We start from the raw sequence: 15,804 nt of genomic DNA, 5'->3' as shown, positions 1-15,804 counted from the left end.
ACGGTCATTTAAAGTCTTTTATAAGCACTCATTGCAAATATTACACAACAGTTGTATATTGCTAGCATTTGGTTTACACTTTGCTCTTTTATTCGACATTTAGTGAGTACGTTGACTAGTTCCTGTAACCAACAGTCAGTTGGAAGTGTAACAGTGTCAATCAAACATTTGGACGCAGCTTCTTTATAAACTTCTTCATGAATCTCTTTCACATTTACTGATTAAAACTTAACACAAAAGACATATTTTTTCTTTGTCTAGACTCTGACAATTCTGGACTTTAATGAGGTGCACCATGAGATGCTTTAAAACACTCAAACATGTAATATGATTTCAAAGCTTGATTTCTTTTTTTCTTACTAATTTGCTCCAATGCATTTATTTTTTTAATCGTTTTGTTAGATAATTTATATGTTGGCACAATTTCGATATAATTTTTTTTTTTATTAAAAGGGGTTTTTAAGATCACAAATCATCTTTTCGTTAAAGTGTGCCCAAACGTTTGATTTTCTAATGTATAATATTAGCTATATTTCACCATCAGACACCAAGATCTGTTTTCACACAAAGTGCTAATTTGACAATCATGTGTTTATATAATTATTCTAAAGCAAACGTTCATCCTAAAATGAAACTTTTTTGAACATGTGCTCACTCTCAGACCATCTAAGATTAGGATGAGTCTGTGTCTTCATCAGATTTGGAGAAATGTAGCATTGCATCACTTGCTCACCAATGGATGTGAATGGGTGCCGTCAGAATGAGAGTCCAAACAGCTGATAAAGACATCACAATATTCCAGTTAATGTCTTGAGAAGTGAAAAGCTGCGTATTTGTATTGGATGTTTTTATCAGTTGTTTGGACTCTCATTCTGACGGCACCCATTCACATCCATTGGTGAGCAAGTGATGCAATGCTGCATTTCTCCAAATCTGATTTAAGAAACAAACTCATCCTAATCTCAGATGACCTGAGGATGAGCACATGTTCATCAAATCACATTTCATGACACTGGAAGCGGTGAATACTAGCATTGGCTGTGAGTTAGCGTTACAGGTCTTTCAGGTCTTTCTGGATGTGCCACAGCATGTCCGCGCTCTTCTTCAGCTGTGAAATCTCGTCGCCGGTCAGGGTCATGTTGACCACGCTGCCCACTCCAGCGCTGTTCAACACACACGGCAGGCTCAGGTACACCTCGTCACCGATGCCATACATCCCCTGAAACACATTCATCTTCTCCTTCAGTCAGCGTTATACTTAATTATGAATCGTGTTGGGTTTCAAGATTGCTACTCTATACCTGAAAGCCTACTGTTTAAAGCTGTTCCAGGATTCTTTGATGAATAGAATGTTGCAAGGAACAGTATTCATTTAAACCCACATCTTTTGTAACATTCTAAATGTCTCAACTGTCACTTTTGAGCAACTCAATGCAACAAATGTATCAGCTACAGAGAGAACTAAATGTAGCGGAGCGCAAACATGTGAGCAGTAGAGTGTAATGATGGTCCTGACCTTCACCATGGTGGACACGGGATGGACTCGGTTGAGGTTCTTCATGAGACTCTCTGTCAGGTCGGCCACACTCAGACCGATCGCCCAGTTTGTGTAGCCCTTGAGTCGGATCACCTCATAAGCGCTGCAGGGAACACACACATGCTAGCACTTCTGGCAGAATAGCTGATAAAACATAACTAAACACCACGCTGAATTAATCAAGCTTTATAGTCAAGTCATGTGTCAATGTAGCCTACTGCTTCAAATGTGTAATGTGTTTCAAACACACAATATTTAATAAACTCCATGATATAACTGTCCTGTACCTGTCCACGACCTTTTTGTGTGTTTCTTTCCAGTTCTCTTTGTCCGTGTCTTTGCCGATATCTGGATTGAGTTTCTGCAGACTGACTCCGGCTACATTTGCACCACTCCAAACAGGAACTGAGATACACACACACACACACACACACAGAGAGACCATGAATGGTTGAATGAAAAAAAAACTAACTCAAAGTTGTGTTTGTATATATATTTTTAGTGCAAAATGAAAGTACTGTGTATATTTATTATGTATATATAAATACAAACATGCATGCATCTATTTAAGAGAAATCTGTTGAGTTTATATATTACATGAATATATTTATATATAATATAAATGTATATGCTGTACATGTAAATATTTGCTAAATATATACTGTATGTGTGTGTATTTATATATACATAATAAATATACTCAGTACACAATGTAAACAAACACTTATTTTGGATGCGATTAATCACGATTTAATCATTTGACTGCACTAATTTTTTTATATTTATGTTTATATTTAATAAATGTAATTGAATTTATATTTATAGAAATCTTAAATAAAAATAACATTCTGAAGTTTTAATAAATTCACTATTAATAATTATAATTTTATGAATGTAATTATTTTAATAATATGAGGAATAATTTCATGTTTTATTAATTATTTGCCTATAATTGATATTGTTATATTTACCTAATTTATTTTAATATTTACACAATAAACCTAATTCTTTTTATTGTAATAATAAATATGAAAAATCATTATTTTGATAACCATTTTATACATGTAATATATTAATGTATGTTTATTGTATATTTATATGTATTTTAATAATACATAATTATTTAAAAATTTTGTAATTTATTAAATATATGTTATTAAATGTATATAATTTAATTATGCTTACATTTAAAAATTGCTAAATAAAAAAATTATTTTTAATTCTGTAATGTGTATAATTATATTTACATCATTAATTATTCATTATTGAAACTGTAATAATAAATACATTATATATATATATATATATATATCAAATAATTATTGTATTACTTCTTAAAATTTTATTTTATTATGTCATATATTAATTACAATTATTTATATTTGAATAAAATAAATATTTAAATTATTTATATTTTTATGTATTGTTTTTAATACATTTTATTATTAATTATTAATTTTTTAAGTTATATTGCATGATATATTTTTGTCTCACCGCTGGAGTCGCCGTGTTCTCCCAGAATCCATCCGTTGAAGCTGCTGGGATGGATGCCCATCCTCTCAGCCATCAAATACCGGAAGCGAGCCGAGTCCAGGTTGGTCCCGCTGCCGATGACGCGGTGTTTGGGCAGACCGCTCAGCTTCCAGGTCACATAGGTCAAAACGTCCACTATGTGTGCAGAAGAACCGTGTGTTATAAGCAAATAAAGAGTGAGATGTACGATGGTGTGTGCTCATGGGCACCTGGGTTGGACACGACGATGAGGATGCAGTTGGGACTGTATCTGACGATCTGCGGGATGATGTGTTTGAAGATGTTGACGTTTCTCTGCACCAGATTCAGTCTGCTCTCGCCCTCCTGCTGACGCACGCCTGCCGTCACCACCACGACCCGAGAGTTCGCCGTCACAGAGTAATCTACAGGACAGGACCAGACGTTCAGGAGGTTTGGGCCACTGAGAAAGAGTCTCTGAGGAGGAGAGCGCTACCTTTGCCTGAGACGATCTTGGGTGTCTTTAGGAAAAGGCTTCCGTGCTGTAAGTCCATCATCTCGCCCTTGAGTTTGTCTTCTACGACGTCCACCAGCGCAAGCTCATCGGCCAGATCCTGCAGCAGACAGAAACATTCATCACGTCTACACACTACTATCTACTTACCTTATTTTCCGGACTATAAGTCGCACTTTTTTTCATAGTTTGGCGGGTCCTGCGATTTATAGTCAGGTGCGACTTATTTATCAAAATTAATTTGACATGAACCAAGAGAAATTAACCAAGAGTTCACATTACCATCTCCAGCCACGAGAGGGCGCTCTATGCTGCTCAGTGCTGCTGTAGTCTACACTGAAGACATAGAGCGCCCTCTCGTGGCTGTAGATGGTAATGCGTTTTTCTTGGATCTTGTATATATTATATATATTGTATATGCTATAAATTAATGCGACTTATAGTTCAGTGCGACTTATATAAGTTTTTTTCCTCGTCATGACGTATTTTTGGACTGATGCGACTTATACTCAGGTGCGACTTATAGTCCGAAAAATACAGTAGGTTTATTTCATGTTTCAAAACAAGACTGCTTCATTACGTTTTTTTTTTTTTTTTTTTTTTTGACAAATAATAATAAAGATGAAAAAATGAATACAAATTATACAAATAAAAATATGAAAAATTGAAATAATGTTGCTAATAAATAATAATAATAATAATAATATGAAAACTATATATTACTACTACTAAAAAAGTATGAAAAAAATAAGAAACATTAATAATAAATGAAACTGTAGAAAAACTACTACTACTAAAACAATATGAAAAATATAAATATTAATAATAATAATAATTTGAAAAATATAAATACTACAAATAAAAGTAATATGAAACAAAAGGTATAATACTAATGCCTCTAATAGTAATAATATTAATAATAAAATTATGAAAACGTTAATAATAATAATATAAAATATATATTTTTAATTAATAATAAATAACACAGTAAAAACAATGACATGAATGATAACAAAAATTAAAATTATTTAAAATGTAATAATACAAATAATAAGTGAGGAAATATAAACAATACTACTTCGAATAATAATTAAAATATTTTTTAAAAATTTAAAGAAATCAAATTAATACTCTTAATAATAACAATATGAAATAACAGCAACAACAAATAAAAAATATAAATAACAAATAATACTACTAACGATATGAAAATATCAATAATAATAATACATTAAAATACAAATAAAATATTATCAATATATACTATACTACTACTATAACTATTACTAATTAAATCAAATGATAACTGAAAACATGTTTTTCATAGAAGAGTTGTATCAAACTAAATCTGCTGTTTCTCTTATTTACATTATATCTTTAATTCTGGAGACAAACACTTTCCCCCGGACTCGTCTGATATTTCTCAGCCTGTGGTGGTTCACCTTTAGTCTGATTAAAGTCAAGCGCAGACAAACACTGGAGCATGACCCGCTGACATCATCAGTAAACAGTGTTCGTAACCCCGTGTTCAATCAATAGAGACTGAGCAATATGTTTGTGCGTCTCAAAGTCCAGAGTGTGTTGGTGAAGGATAAGCACAGTCTGAGCCTGTCAGCATCAATAACTGGAGGAGGAGAGAGTCGTACCCGCAGCAGGACGCTGACGGCGCAGGCCATCCCCACCTGTCCCACACCAACCACCGTCACTTTGTTCCTCGGCGGCTCCAGCGTCCCGCTGAACAGAGGAGTGATGAGCTTCTGCACGACCGACGCCATACTCAACACTACAGAGGAAGAGGAACATCAGACACCCCGAACATAGAAACTCAACCTAACATATGGTTTATTTCTCCCAGGCAGCAATGCAATGACTCTGAATCTTTTTGCTGTATCTCACCTGGGTCTCGTTTAAAGATCTCTACAATAACTCAAACTGTCCTCAGATTTACCGAGATACCAAAGTCTGAATCAAGAGTCAGAGATGTCACCACGAGCTCATGTGTTCCTCAGCAAATTCTCACAAGAGTTCACCTTTTAAGGGTTCTCAAAGTTAACTAAAACTACTAACATTTTATATTGAACACCTCCGTTAATTAAAATAATTAATTTGAATATATATATATATATATATATATATATATATATATATATATATATATATATATATATATATATATATATGTATGTATTTGTGTAATTTATTAATTACTTATATATAACACATTTATATTTATATATATATTTTTATATATATATATATATATATATATATATATATATATTTATATATATATATATATATATATATATATATATATATATATATATATATATATATATATATATATATAAATAAATGCATTTGTATACTACAATGTACTATACATTCTTCTGGAAAGAAAAAAAATGCTGTGTTTTTTGTCAGATTAATTATTATTATAATTTTTCCTTCTTTTTTTTTCAATTTGCAAGGCTAATAAAAGACTACTTTGTGATGCAGCAAGCAAATCCCAACAGAAGATTAAAATGAAGCTTTGCCCAAAAAACCCGTCCAGTCCTGTTTATAACCAAAACATCACCGAGCAAACCATTCCCAAAGCTGTCCTTAGTTTAGAGCATACCTCAACCTAAAGAACCTATTATTAGAAACATAGCTGCAGGAGGATCTCACCTCAGTCAGATGCTCCTCAGTCAATCACAGAGAATCAGATGAAAGCTGCTGTAATGCATGAACCTGCGTCAGTTTATATGCTACTGCTAGTGATCCTGTGGTGTGTTTAGATCAAGGTCACTTACAGGACACTCCTCCAGAGAGGTGCACAAACACATGCACTCTGACACTGTTCCTCTCGTGTCCAATCAATGCACATTTTCAGCAAACACTCTCAGTCTTACCGTGTCTGTAGAGGCGTTGGGCTCCCAGATAGAGACACCAGCACGAGACGAGCATGGCAGGCTGTTGTTGTCGGCTATATGGGGCACTGCAGTGAATTAGACTGCCATCTCTGGTGCCAGCTTCCGGCAGACTGAGAGATGATGAGGTCACTGTAATCCACTGCACGTCTGGTCGCTTCATCTGCTGTGTGCAAACATCTGATAGACGTCTTTAAGATGTCAACATTATAAATCATAAACATCTTTTAAACGTCCGTTTGAGATCTGATAGGAAACGTCGGAAATTGCATGTTTTATTTAGTACGGTCCTGAATAAGCGATTGTTGTAGGCCTATGCTACTACTCAACAAGACAAATAACTTAAATGAAAAAAAAAAAAATCTTAATACTGTGTGTCATTACCTCAAGGGTGTGGAATTAAGTTGGGACGCTACTAAACTGTCCCTAGCAATAATTCTGAAACTTACTGTAGAAAACCGAGCAATCGACAAACTGAATCAATTGAGTGAGTCATTTACGCTTGAATCGCTGCGATTGATTCAAACTCGTGACTTCGATCATTACGTTTAATCGATTCACTAGGAAAAATAAATAAACAGATCAAAGCAGCCATTCATTTGAGTATTTCAACATCACTTTGATTTTCAAAAAGTACGGTAATGATGGGAGAAAACTCCGAATGTTTACCATTGCGTCGCAAAATGATTCACTTTTCACCGAAGCGCTCCAATCGGATCGCGAATCATTTGATTCAAATCGAGACTTCAGAGCAGGTTCTGATAGCGCATCTTTTATTAAATTAATAGCAAGTCTATTTTTCTACGCCAGATTTCCAAAAACGAAGGCATGTTACAACAAAACGGTGTTTACTAAATACATTAAATATTAATGACTTATGACTAGCACTATTTCTATTGTGTTACTTAAAAATCTTAGATAACTCATTTTATTAATTTGTGACTCGATGCTGTAAAATGTTATTTGACAAATTCAAATGTAAAGAACACTACTGCCAGATATGTTAAAGTAGACGATATGTCCTGTTAATTAACTAATAAGAAAATAAATACCAGTTTGCAACATCAAGCTTAATTATAAATGATTTTATACAGTTAAAACAACTGGTGCCTTCAAAATTAGGAGGGGAGCAGAGCCTCTACTGGCCACAGACACTTACTGCAACATCTGCCTAAAAATGTTAACATCAAAAGCTGTAAATATGTGTCCAAAATAAATGAATCCAAGCTTTGAGAACACGCCGAAATAAGAGACGAACCACTTTTCTTGTGTATAATATCCAGGTAGCTTTTTATTATACTGGTTAAAACCGGACGGCATTCATTCAAGCCATAAACATTTGTACACAGACTATTTAGACATGGATCTCCTCAGAGAAGGGGGCGTGTTTACCCTTCACCGTCATGATGTCAGAGGTGGGCGGGGCTCAGGACAGACTTAAATACAGGAAACAGGAAGTGCTCGGCTGAGTCGAGGGGAAATGAGGCTGTTTACTCGATGAGGCCGAGCTTCTTTTTGAGGGACTCGGGCATCTCGGGGGGAGGAGGGCGGGGCAGGCGGAAGTAGACCTTCACCGAGTCGTAGATGAACCACTGCAGGGCCGTCAGGGTACCGATCATGATGATACGGGCGACGAGTCCCTTCCACACACCTGAGAATACACAACAAAGGTTGATTTGTAGATCCATTTTGAATTGACGAAAACATTTTATATAGTTTGTCTGCTCTCCAGCTGTTCTGCCCTGGTGTTTTCCTGTGAAGGATCAGGGCAGAGAGGATTCTGGGTAAGCAGGTGGACTGATCTCACACGCCAATGACTCAAGCACCTCCAACTGTACAGCCGTGAAGCTGCTGGGAGTCTCCGGGTGGATCCTGCTGCTCCCAGAGAGAGAACACAACAGAACCGGACCGGAGAACCTCCCCAGAGGTGGATCTAAGGAGCGTGTTGTAAAGCACAGTGAACTGAGATTCAAGTCTCACCCTTTGGTCCAAGCTTCTTGAGCACTTGCACAGCTGTGCTTCCCTTCTCTTTGTTCAACACGGACACGACGGAGTCAGCAGGATGAGACACGATGGCACAGAACACACCAGCTGCAGGACACAAGACAACATGCATCACAACCTTGATTTAAACAACCCAGATCTGTAAAAGTGTAGTGCTGATAAATGTAAAACATGCATAAATTGCACCTAACCCTAACACACCTTTTAAGGGTTCTCAAAGTTACCTAAAACTACAAACATTTTATATTGAACACTCTCCGTATATATATATATATATTTGTGTAATTTATTAATTACTTATATATAAAACACACACACACACACACACACATATATATATATATATATATATATATATATATATATATCTATTTCTATACACATACACACACAGACACACTTTAAACATGATAATGAAATTAATATGATAAATTAATAATAAATGTTTTTCTTTCATAAATTTCTTAAAATTATATAAATGAAATGAGCATTTTTTAATATGGTGACAAATGATTAATAAAAATAAAAAAGAAATGGTTTTAAATTTGATTATAATATTAATGATAATTTTTATATTAATACAGAATAAGTAAATAGGAAAATAAAAATAAATGTAAAACGTTCAAAAATAATAAAATAAGCATTTTTTTTAAACTGGTGATATGATTAATAAATAAAAAAATAATAGTGTATACTTTTATAAATTATAACATTAATGATTATATTAATAATATAGAGTAATACCATTTCAAATGTATATGGTAAAATAATAATATCAATAATCAAAACATTTAGTCATTTAGCAGATGCTTTTAACCAAAGTGACAACAGAAGCAATCAATAGTAGTAAAAAAAACTAAAAACTGATCCAAAACCTAACACTTTATAAATACTACCTATAGACATTTTAAAAATAAAGAAATTAGATATAATAGAGAAATGCATACAACAGTTTCAAAACTTAACATTTAAATGAAGAACAAAAAATTAATCTAAAAACTATTTTAAATATTAATGATAATAACCAAAAAAAAAAAAATAACCAAACGCTGAAAAACACACACGTTTATAAATTCAAAATATATTATTTCATTTACATTTAGTTTGTTGACATTTTAAAATAACTCCAATAACAAACTAAAAATTAATAAAAGACCTATACAGACATAATAAATTCAGACATGATTTAACTAATTCAAATAAACAAATACAAAATCAAACGACAGTAGTTTATCAATAATCCTAAAAAAAAAAAAACACTGCCAAACGCACATGCTAAAAAAAATCAATATTGGTAAAATTATACTTTATATTTATAAAATGTGTTGGCTTATAAAACAAAATAATAATATAAATCAATATTTATAAAATTATATTAGTTGAAAAATATATATTAAACCAGTTTTACATTAAATAAAATTAATATTACAATTATTATTAATAATATAACAGTTCGTATTGTTATATTCATTATTGTTATTCAATGTAAAACAATACATTTTATTAATTATTAAGAATATTGATTTGATTTAAAATGCATATAATTGATTTGATTAAAAAAAAATTATATATATATATATATATATATATATATATATATATATATATATATATATATAAATAATTTTACAAATATTATTGATATATTTCACTAAATTATATTCTGTTTTACATTAACTTTTATTATTGATTATATATATTATTTTATTATTATAAATAAGAGGCAATTTAAATAAGCAATAATAATGGGGCTCACCGATGTAACCAGCGACGAAGGTGACGACCAGCTGTTCGGGTTTGGAGCATTCGCTGCGGGGTTTGGGCACCACGTGCTTGTAGAGCAGCTCTACGGTGCGCTCGAAGCAGGCGAACTTCATCATGGTGTAGGGGATCTGTCTCATCCACAGAGGAACCACACCTTTGTAGAACCTGCCAGAAGAGCCACACACACACACACACACACACACACACACAGGTCAGGGTTAAGGGCCTACTTGTATATAGTTTGTCTGCTCTCCAGCTGTTCTGCTCTGGTGTTTTCCTGTGAAGGATCAGGGCAGAGAGGATTCTGGGTAAGCAGGTGGACTGATCTCACACGCCAATGACTCAAGCACCTCCAACTGTACAGCCGTGAAGCTGCTGGGAGTCTCCGGGTGGATCCTGCTGCTCCCAGAGAGAGAACACAACAGAACCGGAGCGGAGAACCTCCCCAGAGGTGGATCTAAGGAGCGTGTTGAGCTGCTGTGAGTCTGAAGTACAGGACACTCACGCCCAGAGTCCTTCCTCGGCGTACATCTTGGGGGCACATTCTCTCAGGGTGTTGGCATAGCCCGGCTGAGTCTGGATTCGCACTTTACACGCCTCCATAGGGGCCAGAGCGATGTCTGCGAAGAACTCAGCGCTGGCAGAAGCAGCCAGATACAGCGAGGTTCTCCACAAGTATGCGTTTTCCTGAGAGGAGAGGAAGAACATGAGCATCAGCCGGTGGAGCAACTCTACGGTGCACATATATATATGTGTGTGTGTGTGTGTGTTAGTTATTTGTCCTAATTTTCTATTGATATTTAATTTATACTGTTTAAAAATTAATTGCATTACATGTTTTACTAGAAATTTAAATTAGGATTTAAATGTGTAAATAAATTAACATATAAAATGATACATACACTTAAAAAAAAACTTTAGTAATATAAAATTGTAATAATTATCATTTTTTATGTTAAATAGATTTTACAATTATGTACATTTACAAATAATATAAAACAATAAATGTAAAATTATAATGTATTATTTGTATTTAAATACTAATATTAAATAACAAATAATAAAAAGTTAAATTACAACTGTTAAAATAGTTATGGTATATGATTGTTTATATTATAATGCGTTAACCTCTTAAGTGCCACCGGTGGGCCTTTTGGCGATCTTTTTTTCTCTGTCACATATCTTAGTAATACTCATAAATTACTTATCATTTGAGGACATTTTGTTACTGTGGAAATGGTACTTTGTTATCTTCTGGCAGTCTCCTTCCTCTTATTGGGTGGAGTCAGGTGTCATATTACAAAATGTACTATGGTCTTTTAGAATATATATTTTTTATAATCTTGACAAAATACATATAGTCGGAAAGGTCTGAGTGATTTCTATTTTGTGATAGAAGTAACATCAACATTTCATATTTAGAAATCTGTGACAGAAAAATGCATTTAAAAAAAATCCAGTCACCCGGTGGCTGTTTGTGGTACAACACCCTAGATAAAACTTCACAGGAACCTTTTTTTTAAATCAACTTCAAATTTGGAACATAACTTTAGACATAAGGTTTTCATTTTATAGCAATTTATTGGATTCAAAAATATTTTGAAAAATATTTAATATCAAATAAAAATGGTACAGTGCATTTTCTTAACAGTTAAACAACTTTGATACTTTAATATTTTGAAATGATTCCACTTCTGCAATAATCTGCAGATAGTCTTCTTTATAAAAGAATCCAACCTAAGGTCTGTATTACAAAGCATCCAATAATTTTAACAATTTAAGTTTGAATAGTTCACTTAAAATATATAAAATATTCTAATTACAGCATTTGACTATTTATATTTAATATATATTTTCAAATGATGAATTTACTTAAGATACAAAATTAACTTATAATATATATAATTTATTATTTGTATATAAATACTATATACACAGTCTTTCAACAATTAAACTTAAAAAAGGTAACAATCTGACTATTTTTAACCATTTAATTGTCAATTACTATTAATTGATTTCAACTACCCAAAAAAGTACAACTGCCTGGAGCCAAAAATTACATTTCTGTAAATGAATCGTCACAGTGTTACATTACGAAGTCACACATTGTTAAATACTTCAATTTAGAATCCGTTCACCTCTCCGAGCAGGTCACCGTACAGGATCTTGAACACCTCGTAGAAGCCGAACTTGCAGAGCCCCTGCATGGAGTATCCGATGAAGGTGGGCGCCCAACCTTTGGCCAAGCCGCGCACGCCGTCCTCTCTGATCGTGACCGAGAACCCATTGAAGATGCTCTTGTATTTAGCTGGATCCACCTAAACACAGCACTGGGTTATTGCAAAGACAGTCAGCAAACGACCACAGAGGAACTTCACCAGTAACCGGCAGCTCATGAAGGAACACAAAAATGGCATTTACATGCAGGATTTCCAAAACAAGATTAATAAATCATAAAGTAGACCAAATGTTACTGGGAGGACATCACTGGCAGAGCATCACAGATCATTCATTATTAACTGCATGAGTTCTCAATTACAAAAACATTTTAGCTGGTTAGTCGAATCACTTCAAAAGTGTCTGTGACCTTCGGCCATGGATGTCATCTCATTTAATGCTGATGAAGGGGAGGGAAGCGAGTACAGACCTGGAGCCGGCACTTGACCAGGTCGAGGGGCACGACGGCCGTGTGTGTAATACCACAGCTCAAGATGCCCCCGAACCCGCAGAGGGCGTAGTACTTCCCCGAGCCGAACTCGCAGCTATCAGCTGACTCTGTGACGTGAGGGAACACACACACACACACATGCTCATGCATCACAACACTTAACATGCTGATGAGGGGTTGCACTGGGGTCAGCTCACACGGACACACTCGGGTGACTCCGGCTAACACACACACACACACACACACACGGACCTGCATCCGGCACTTGACCAGGTCGAGGGGCACCACAGCCGTGTGTGTGGTCCCACAGCTGAGGATGCCTCCGAAGCCACACAGGAGCAAGTATTTCTGTGAGCCGAACTCACAGCTGTCTCCCTCTGAGGAGAAACACGCAATCACGTTCATAAACAAAATCTGAGACATCTGCCATGATGGATCCTCAAGCATGACCTTTCAACTTCTATCAGACAATGTGACGTGTTTGTCAAGGGTTATAATCTCAATCCCATTACATTTAGAAGACCGATACAGTTTATTTTAATCTGAAAAGAAAATAAGAAATGTAAAAAGTATTGTGTAGTAATATATCAATACTACAAATATGTGTTTTAACATAATAGAAATTATATTAATTTCAGTAACACAAAACATTAATATAAACAATCTGACAATGAAAATTCAGTTCAGTCTATTTAAATCAGCAATTATTATAATGTATTTGTATGCAACTCTCTGCAGCTATAAGTAAATTTTAAGCATTTTGTATACATTACATACATTTTCAACTAACGTTACTTCATGAATTTGATACTCATACATTCGAACACTTTTATTATAAATGTGTGCCAGTCCAAGTTTCTACTAAATCTTACTCTACACACATTTTTACTAACCACTAAAGGAAGAACCACTGGAAAAACTTGCATTTATTAAATGCAAATGTATTAAAAAATAAAAACTACGATTAGATGTTGGGCAAGGTACACCGGAATCCTCAGCCTGAGAGCCAATCAGAACGCGCCTTCTTGAGCGCTGGACGCGCTATTGCGCCAGAGAGCCAATCAGATCGCGTCTCATTGCGAACAGCAGGTCATGTGCAGAACAGGACGCTTAAAATAAAGAACATCGCGTCCCTTGACCAGCTCAATAACATTGACATATTTCAAGTATTTACTCGAATATGGTGCATTAGAATCTAAAAACATACACCATTATTTAACGCAAACCTATAAAAGTAATCAATTTAGGAACTAAAAGGACTAAAGCATTTAAAGGGAACGTCCTAATGATCTAAACTACAGCTCAAGGGGAACTACCGCTAGTAGCATGGTGCTAATGCCAACTAGTATACTAACTTTCATTCACCGTTCCCTTCCAATCCTGATCATCCATTTCAAGCGTTAATACAATAATAAAAAACCCGCGGTGGTTAAGGGTGCCTGTCTTAATTTTAACTGTAGGTAAAGCATGAAAATGAGTTGTTTTGTGCTCTGAGGGGATCTTACCGGCGGTCGCGGCGGCGGCGAGCCTACGCTTCTGGACGGGAGTCTCCGGTTCAACGGCTTTCTGAAGCGTGAACAACGGGGCGCTGAAGGGGTTCCCCCGGGCCAGCTGGGTCAGTGTGCTCGGATACATGTCTGAGGGACGACATAAACCACGGTTAGGCACTGACATGCAAATAAAATAGTATTTTGTCCTTTCTCTCTCTGTGGAGAGGTCAGCGGTCCCGCGCTCCCGAGACAGACCATGCAATAGATACAGCGCTAAACTTAGGATTTAATACGTTATTTAAGGTTCTCATGTGAAGAAAACGTGGCATGATGATCCAATCTGTTCGTGAAGACCGAGGAAATAGTTGTGTGAGGTTGGAAAAACTCTTACTTTAGTGAAGTTGTGGCAAGATGTCGCCTCCGTCCTCTCCTCTACCGGCTGCGCGCGCACAGAGACCGAGCGGAGCGCGGGAGCTACTGCGTCATTGCAGACCCCTCCCACCTCATTATAAATCCTGCAATCGCAAAGTTTTGGTTCATGAATATTAATATAGACGGCGATTTTATTGTATAAAAAAAAAAAGAGGTGCAGAGGGGGTACATGGTGATATTAATTAACAATGAGCTGTGATTTAATAAAATATATTAATTTACTTATTTGTATGGAGATTTAGCACATCTAGGGGTATTTTTATTTAAATTAATTATTTTTTTGCTTTATTTTACTTATTTGAAATCTATAGGTTTTATCCTAAGGGTATAAATATATGTTTAATGTGGGCATGACCCGTGTAATAATCTTTTATTTGCTAGTTTTGTTGTTGTGTATTTATATATTTATTTATTTACTTTATAGAGAATATTTAGCTCTTCTAAAAGGGACACATGTCCTTTGTATTTTATCATGTAATATGTTATTATATATGTTACATATGAAGGTGATAATATTTTTGTTTATTAGGATGTAGGATTTATTTTTACATTATTTGATTTTGTTTTATTTATTTATCCAGAGGGTATAAAAATAATATGTCCAAAAAGGGAAATATGACCTCTGTAATAATATTTTTTTGTTGTTAGTTTTTTTTAGATGTTTGTATTTCTTTAATTTTCAATTTTTATGACATTATGACAGTTACATTTGTTTTCAAATAATTTTTCTTATATTTACTAATGACATGAATTTATTTATAAAATGTGGGAAATTTAGTTTACATATTTATTTGAATTTTTTCTAAGAATATGTTTATCTTGTATATTATAATTATAATCATTATATATTTCAATTTTTTTTAATGACACATCAAATAGTCCTGCCAAACCATATACATTTTCATGCTTTTTAATCTTCTAACTTAATTTTACAGCTATGTGCAATTGATATAATGATAAGTTTAGCTAAGAAAATGTCTTTAAAAAGAAAA

At 34.3% G+C, this 15,804-nt stretch overlaps 2 protein-coding genes and 2 non-coding genes across 7 annotated transcripts; all 4 read right to left on the bottom strand.

Annotated features, from left to right (window-relative positions):
- Positions 1 to 4: 4 nt before the first annotated feature.
- Positions 5 to 6,632, bottom strand: ldhbb (lactate dehydrogenase Bb). Of its 3 annotated transcripts, none has more exons than XM_026238483.1 (8): positions 6,437 to 6,632; positions 5,189 to 5,325; positions 3,525 to 3,642; positions 3,280 to 3,453; positions 3,032 to 3,205; positions 1,825 to 1,942; positions 1,517 to 1,640; positions 5 to 1,234 (listed from the first exon to the last, which is right to left on the bottom strand). In XM_026238483.1, the coding sequence occupies exons 1-8, from the start codon at positions 6,615 to 6,617 to the stop codon at positions 1,052 to 1,054; spliced, it is 1,209 nt and encodes a 402-aa protein (XP_026094268.1). In that variant the 5' UTR covers positions 6,618 to 6,632; the 3' UTR covers positions 5 to 1,051. The 3 variants fall into 3 exon arrangements, with proteins under 3 accessions (XP_026094268.1, XP_026094270.1, XP_026094271.1); XM_026238485.1 differs by having other exon boundaries at positions 5 to 1,219; XM_026238486.1 differs by lacking the exon at positions 6,437 to 6,632 and adding an exon at positions 6,213 to 6,341.
- A 1,083-nt stretch (positions 6,633 to 7,715) lies between these two features.
- On the bottom strand, positions 7,716 to 14,879 carry LOC113066581 (phosphate carrier protein, mitochondrial-like). Of its 2 annotated transcripts, none has more exons than XM_026238488.1 (8): positions 14,772 to 14,879; positions 14,396 to 14,527; positions 13,143 to 13,267; positions 12,361 to 12,540; positions 10,728 to 10,909; positions 10,215 to 10,387; positions 8,435 to 8,545; positions 7,716 to 8,105 (listed from the first exon to the last, which is right to left on the bottom strand). In XM_026238488.1, the coding sequence occupies exons 2-8, from the start codon at positions 14,523 to 14,525 to the stop codon at positions 7,945 to 7,947; spliced, it is 1,062 nt and encodes a 353-aa protein (XP_026094273.1). In that variant the 5' UTR covers positions 14,526 to 14,527; positions 14,772 to 14,879; the 3' UTR covers positions 7,716 to 7,944. The 2 variants fall into 2 exon arrangements, with proteins under 2 accessions (XP_026094273.1, XP_026094272.1); XM_026238487.1 differs by lacking the exon at positions 13,143 to 13,267 and adding an exon at positions 12,870 to 12,997.
- On the bottom strand, positions 8,171 to 8,401 carry LOC113067332 (small nucleolar RNA SNORA53). Its single transcript, XR_003279319.1, has one exon. It is a non-coding gene; the product is annotated as a small nucleolar RNA SNORA53 (small nucleolar RNA).
- On the bottom strand, positions 10,463 to 10,693 carry LOC113067333 (small nucleolar RNA SNORA53). The gene has a single exon (XR_003279320.1). It is a non-coding gene; the product is annotated as a small nucleolar RNA SNORA53 (small nucleolar RNA).
- Positions 14,880 to 15,804: the final 925 nt, after the last annotated feature.

Source organism: Carassius auratus, chromosome 50 (genome assembly GCF_003368295.1).
Source record: "Carassius auratus strain Wakin chromosome 50, ASM336829v1, whole genome shotgun sequence".
In the NCBI taxonomy this organism is placed as follows: domain Eukaryota; kingdom Metazoa; phylum Chordata; class Actinopteri; order Cypriniformes; family Cyprinidae; genus Carassius; species Carassius auratus.
This window is presented reverse-complemented; position numbering and strand designations above follow the sequence as displayed.

Coding starts and splice junctions, on each gene's coding strand:
- ldhbb (XM_026238483.1), bottom strand. CDS start 6,617: ATGAAGCGACCAGACGTGCAGTGGATTACAGTGACCTCATCATCTCTC. Junction 5,326..6,436: donor CCAACGCCTCTACAGACACG/GTAAGACTGAGA, acceptor CTTCCTCTGTAG/TGTTGAGTATGGCGTCGGTC. Junction 1,943..3,031: donor AGAACACGGCGACTCCAGCG/GTGAGACAAAAA, acceptor TGTGTATCTCAG/TTCCTGTTTGGAGTGGTGCA.
- LOC113066581 (XM_026238487.1), bottom strand. CDS start 14,525: ATGTATCCGAGCACACTGACCCAGCTGGCCCGGGGGAACCCCTTCAGC. Junction 10,910..12,360: donor ACGGTGACCTGCTCGGAGAG/GTGAACGGATTC, acceptor CTCTCCTCTCAG/GAAAACGCATACTTGTGGAG. Junction 8,106..8,434: donor CAAGAAGCTTGGACCAAAGG/GTGAGACTTGAA, acceptor GTGTATTCTCAG/GTGTGTGGAAGGGACTCGTC.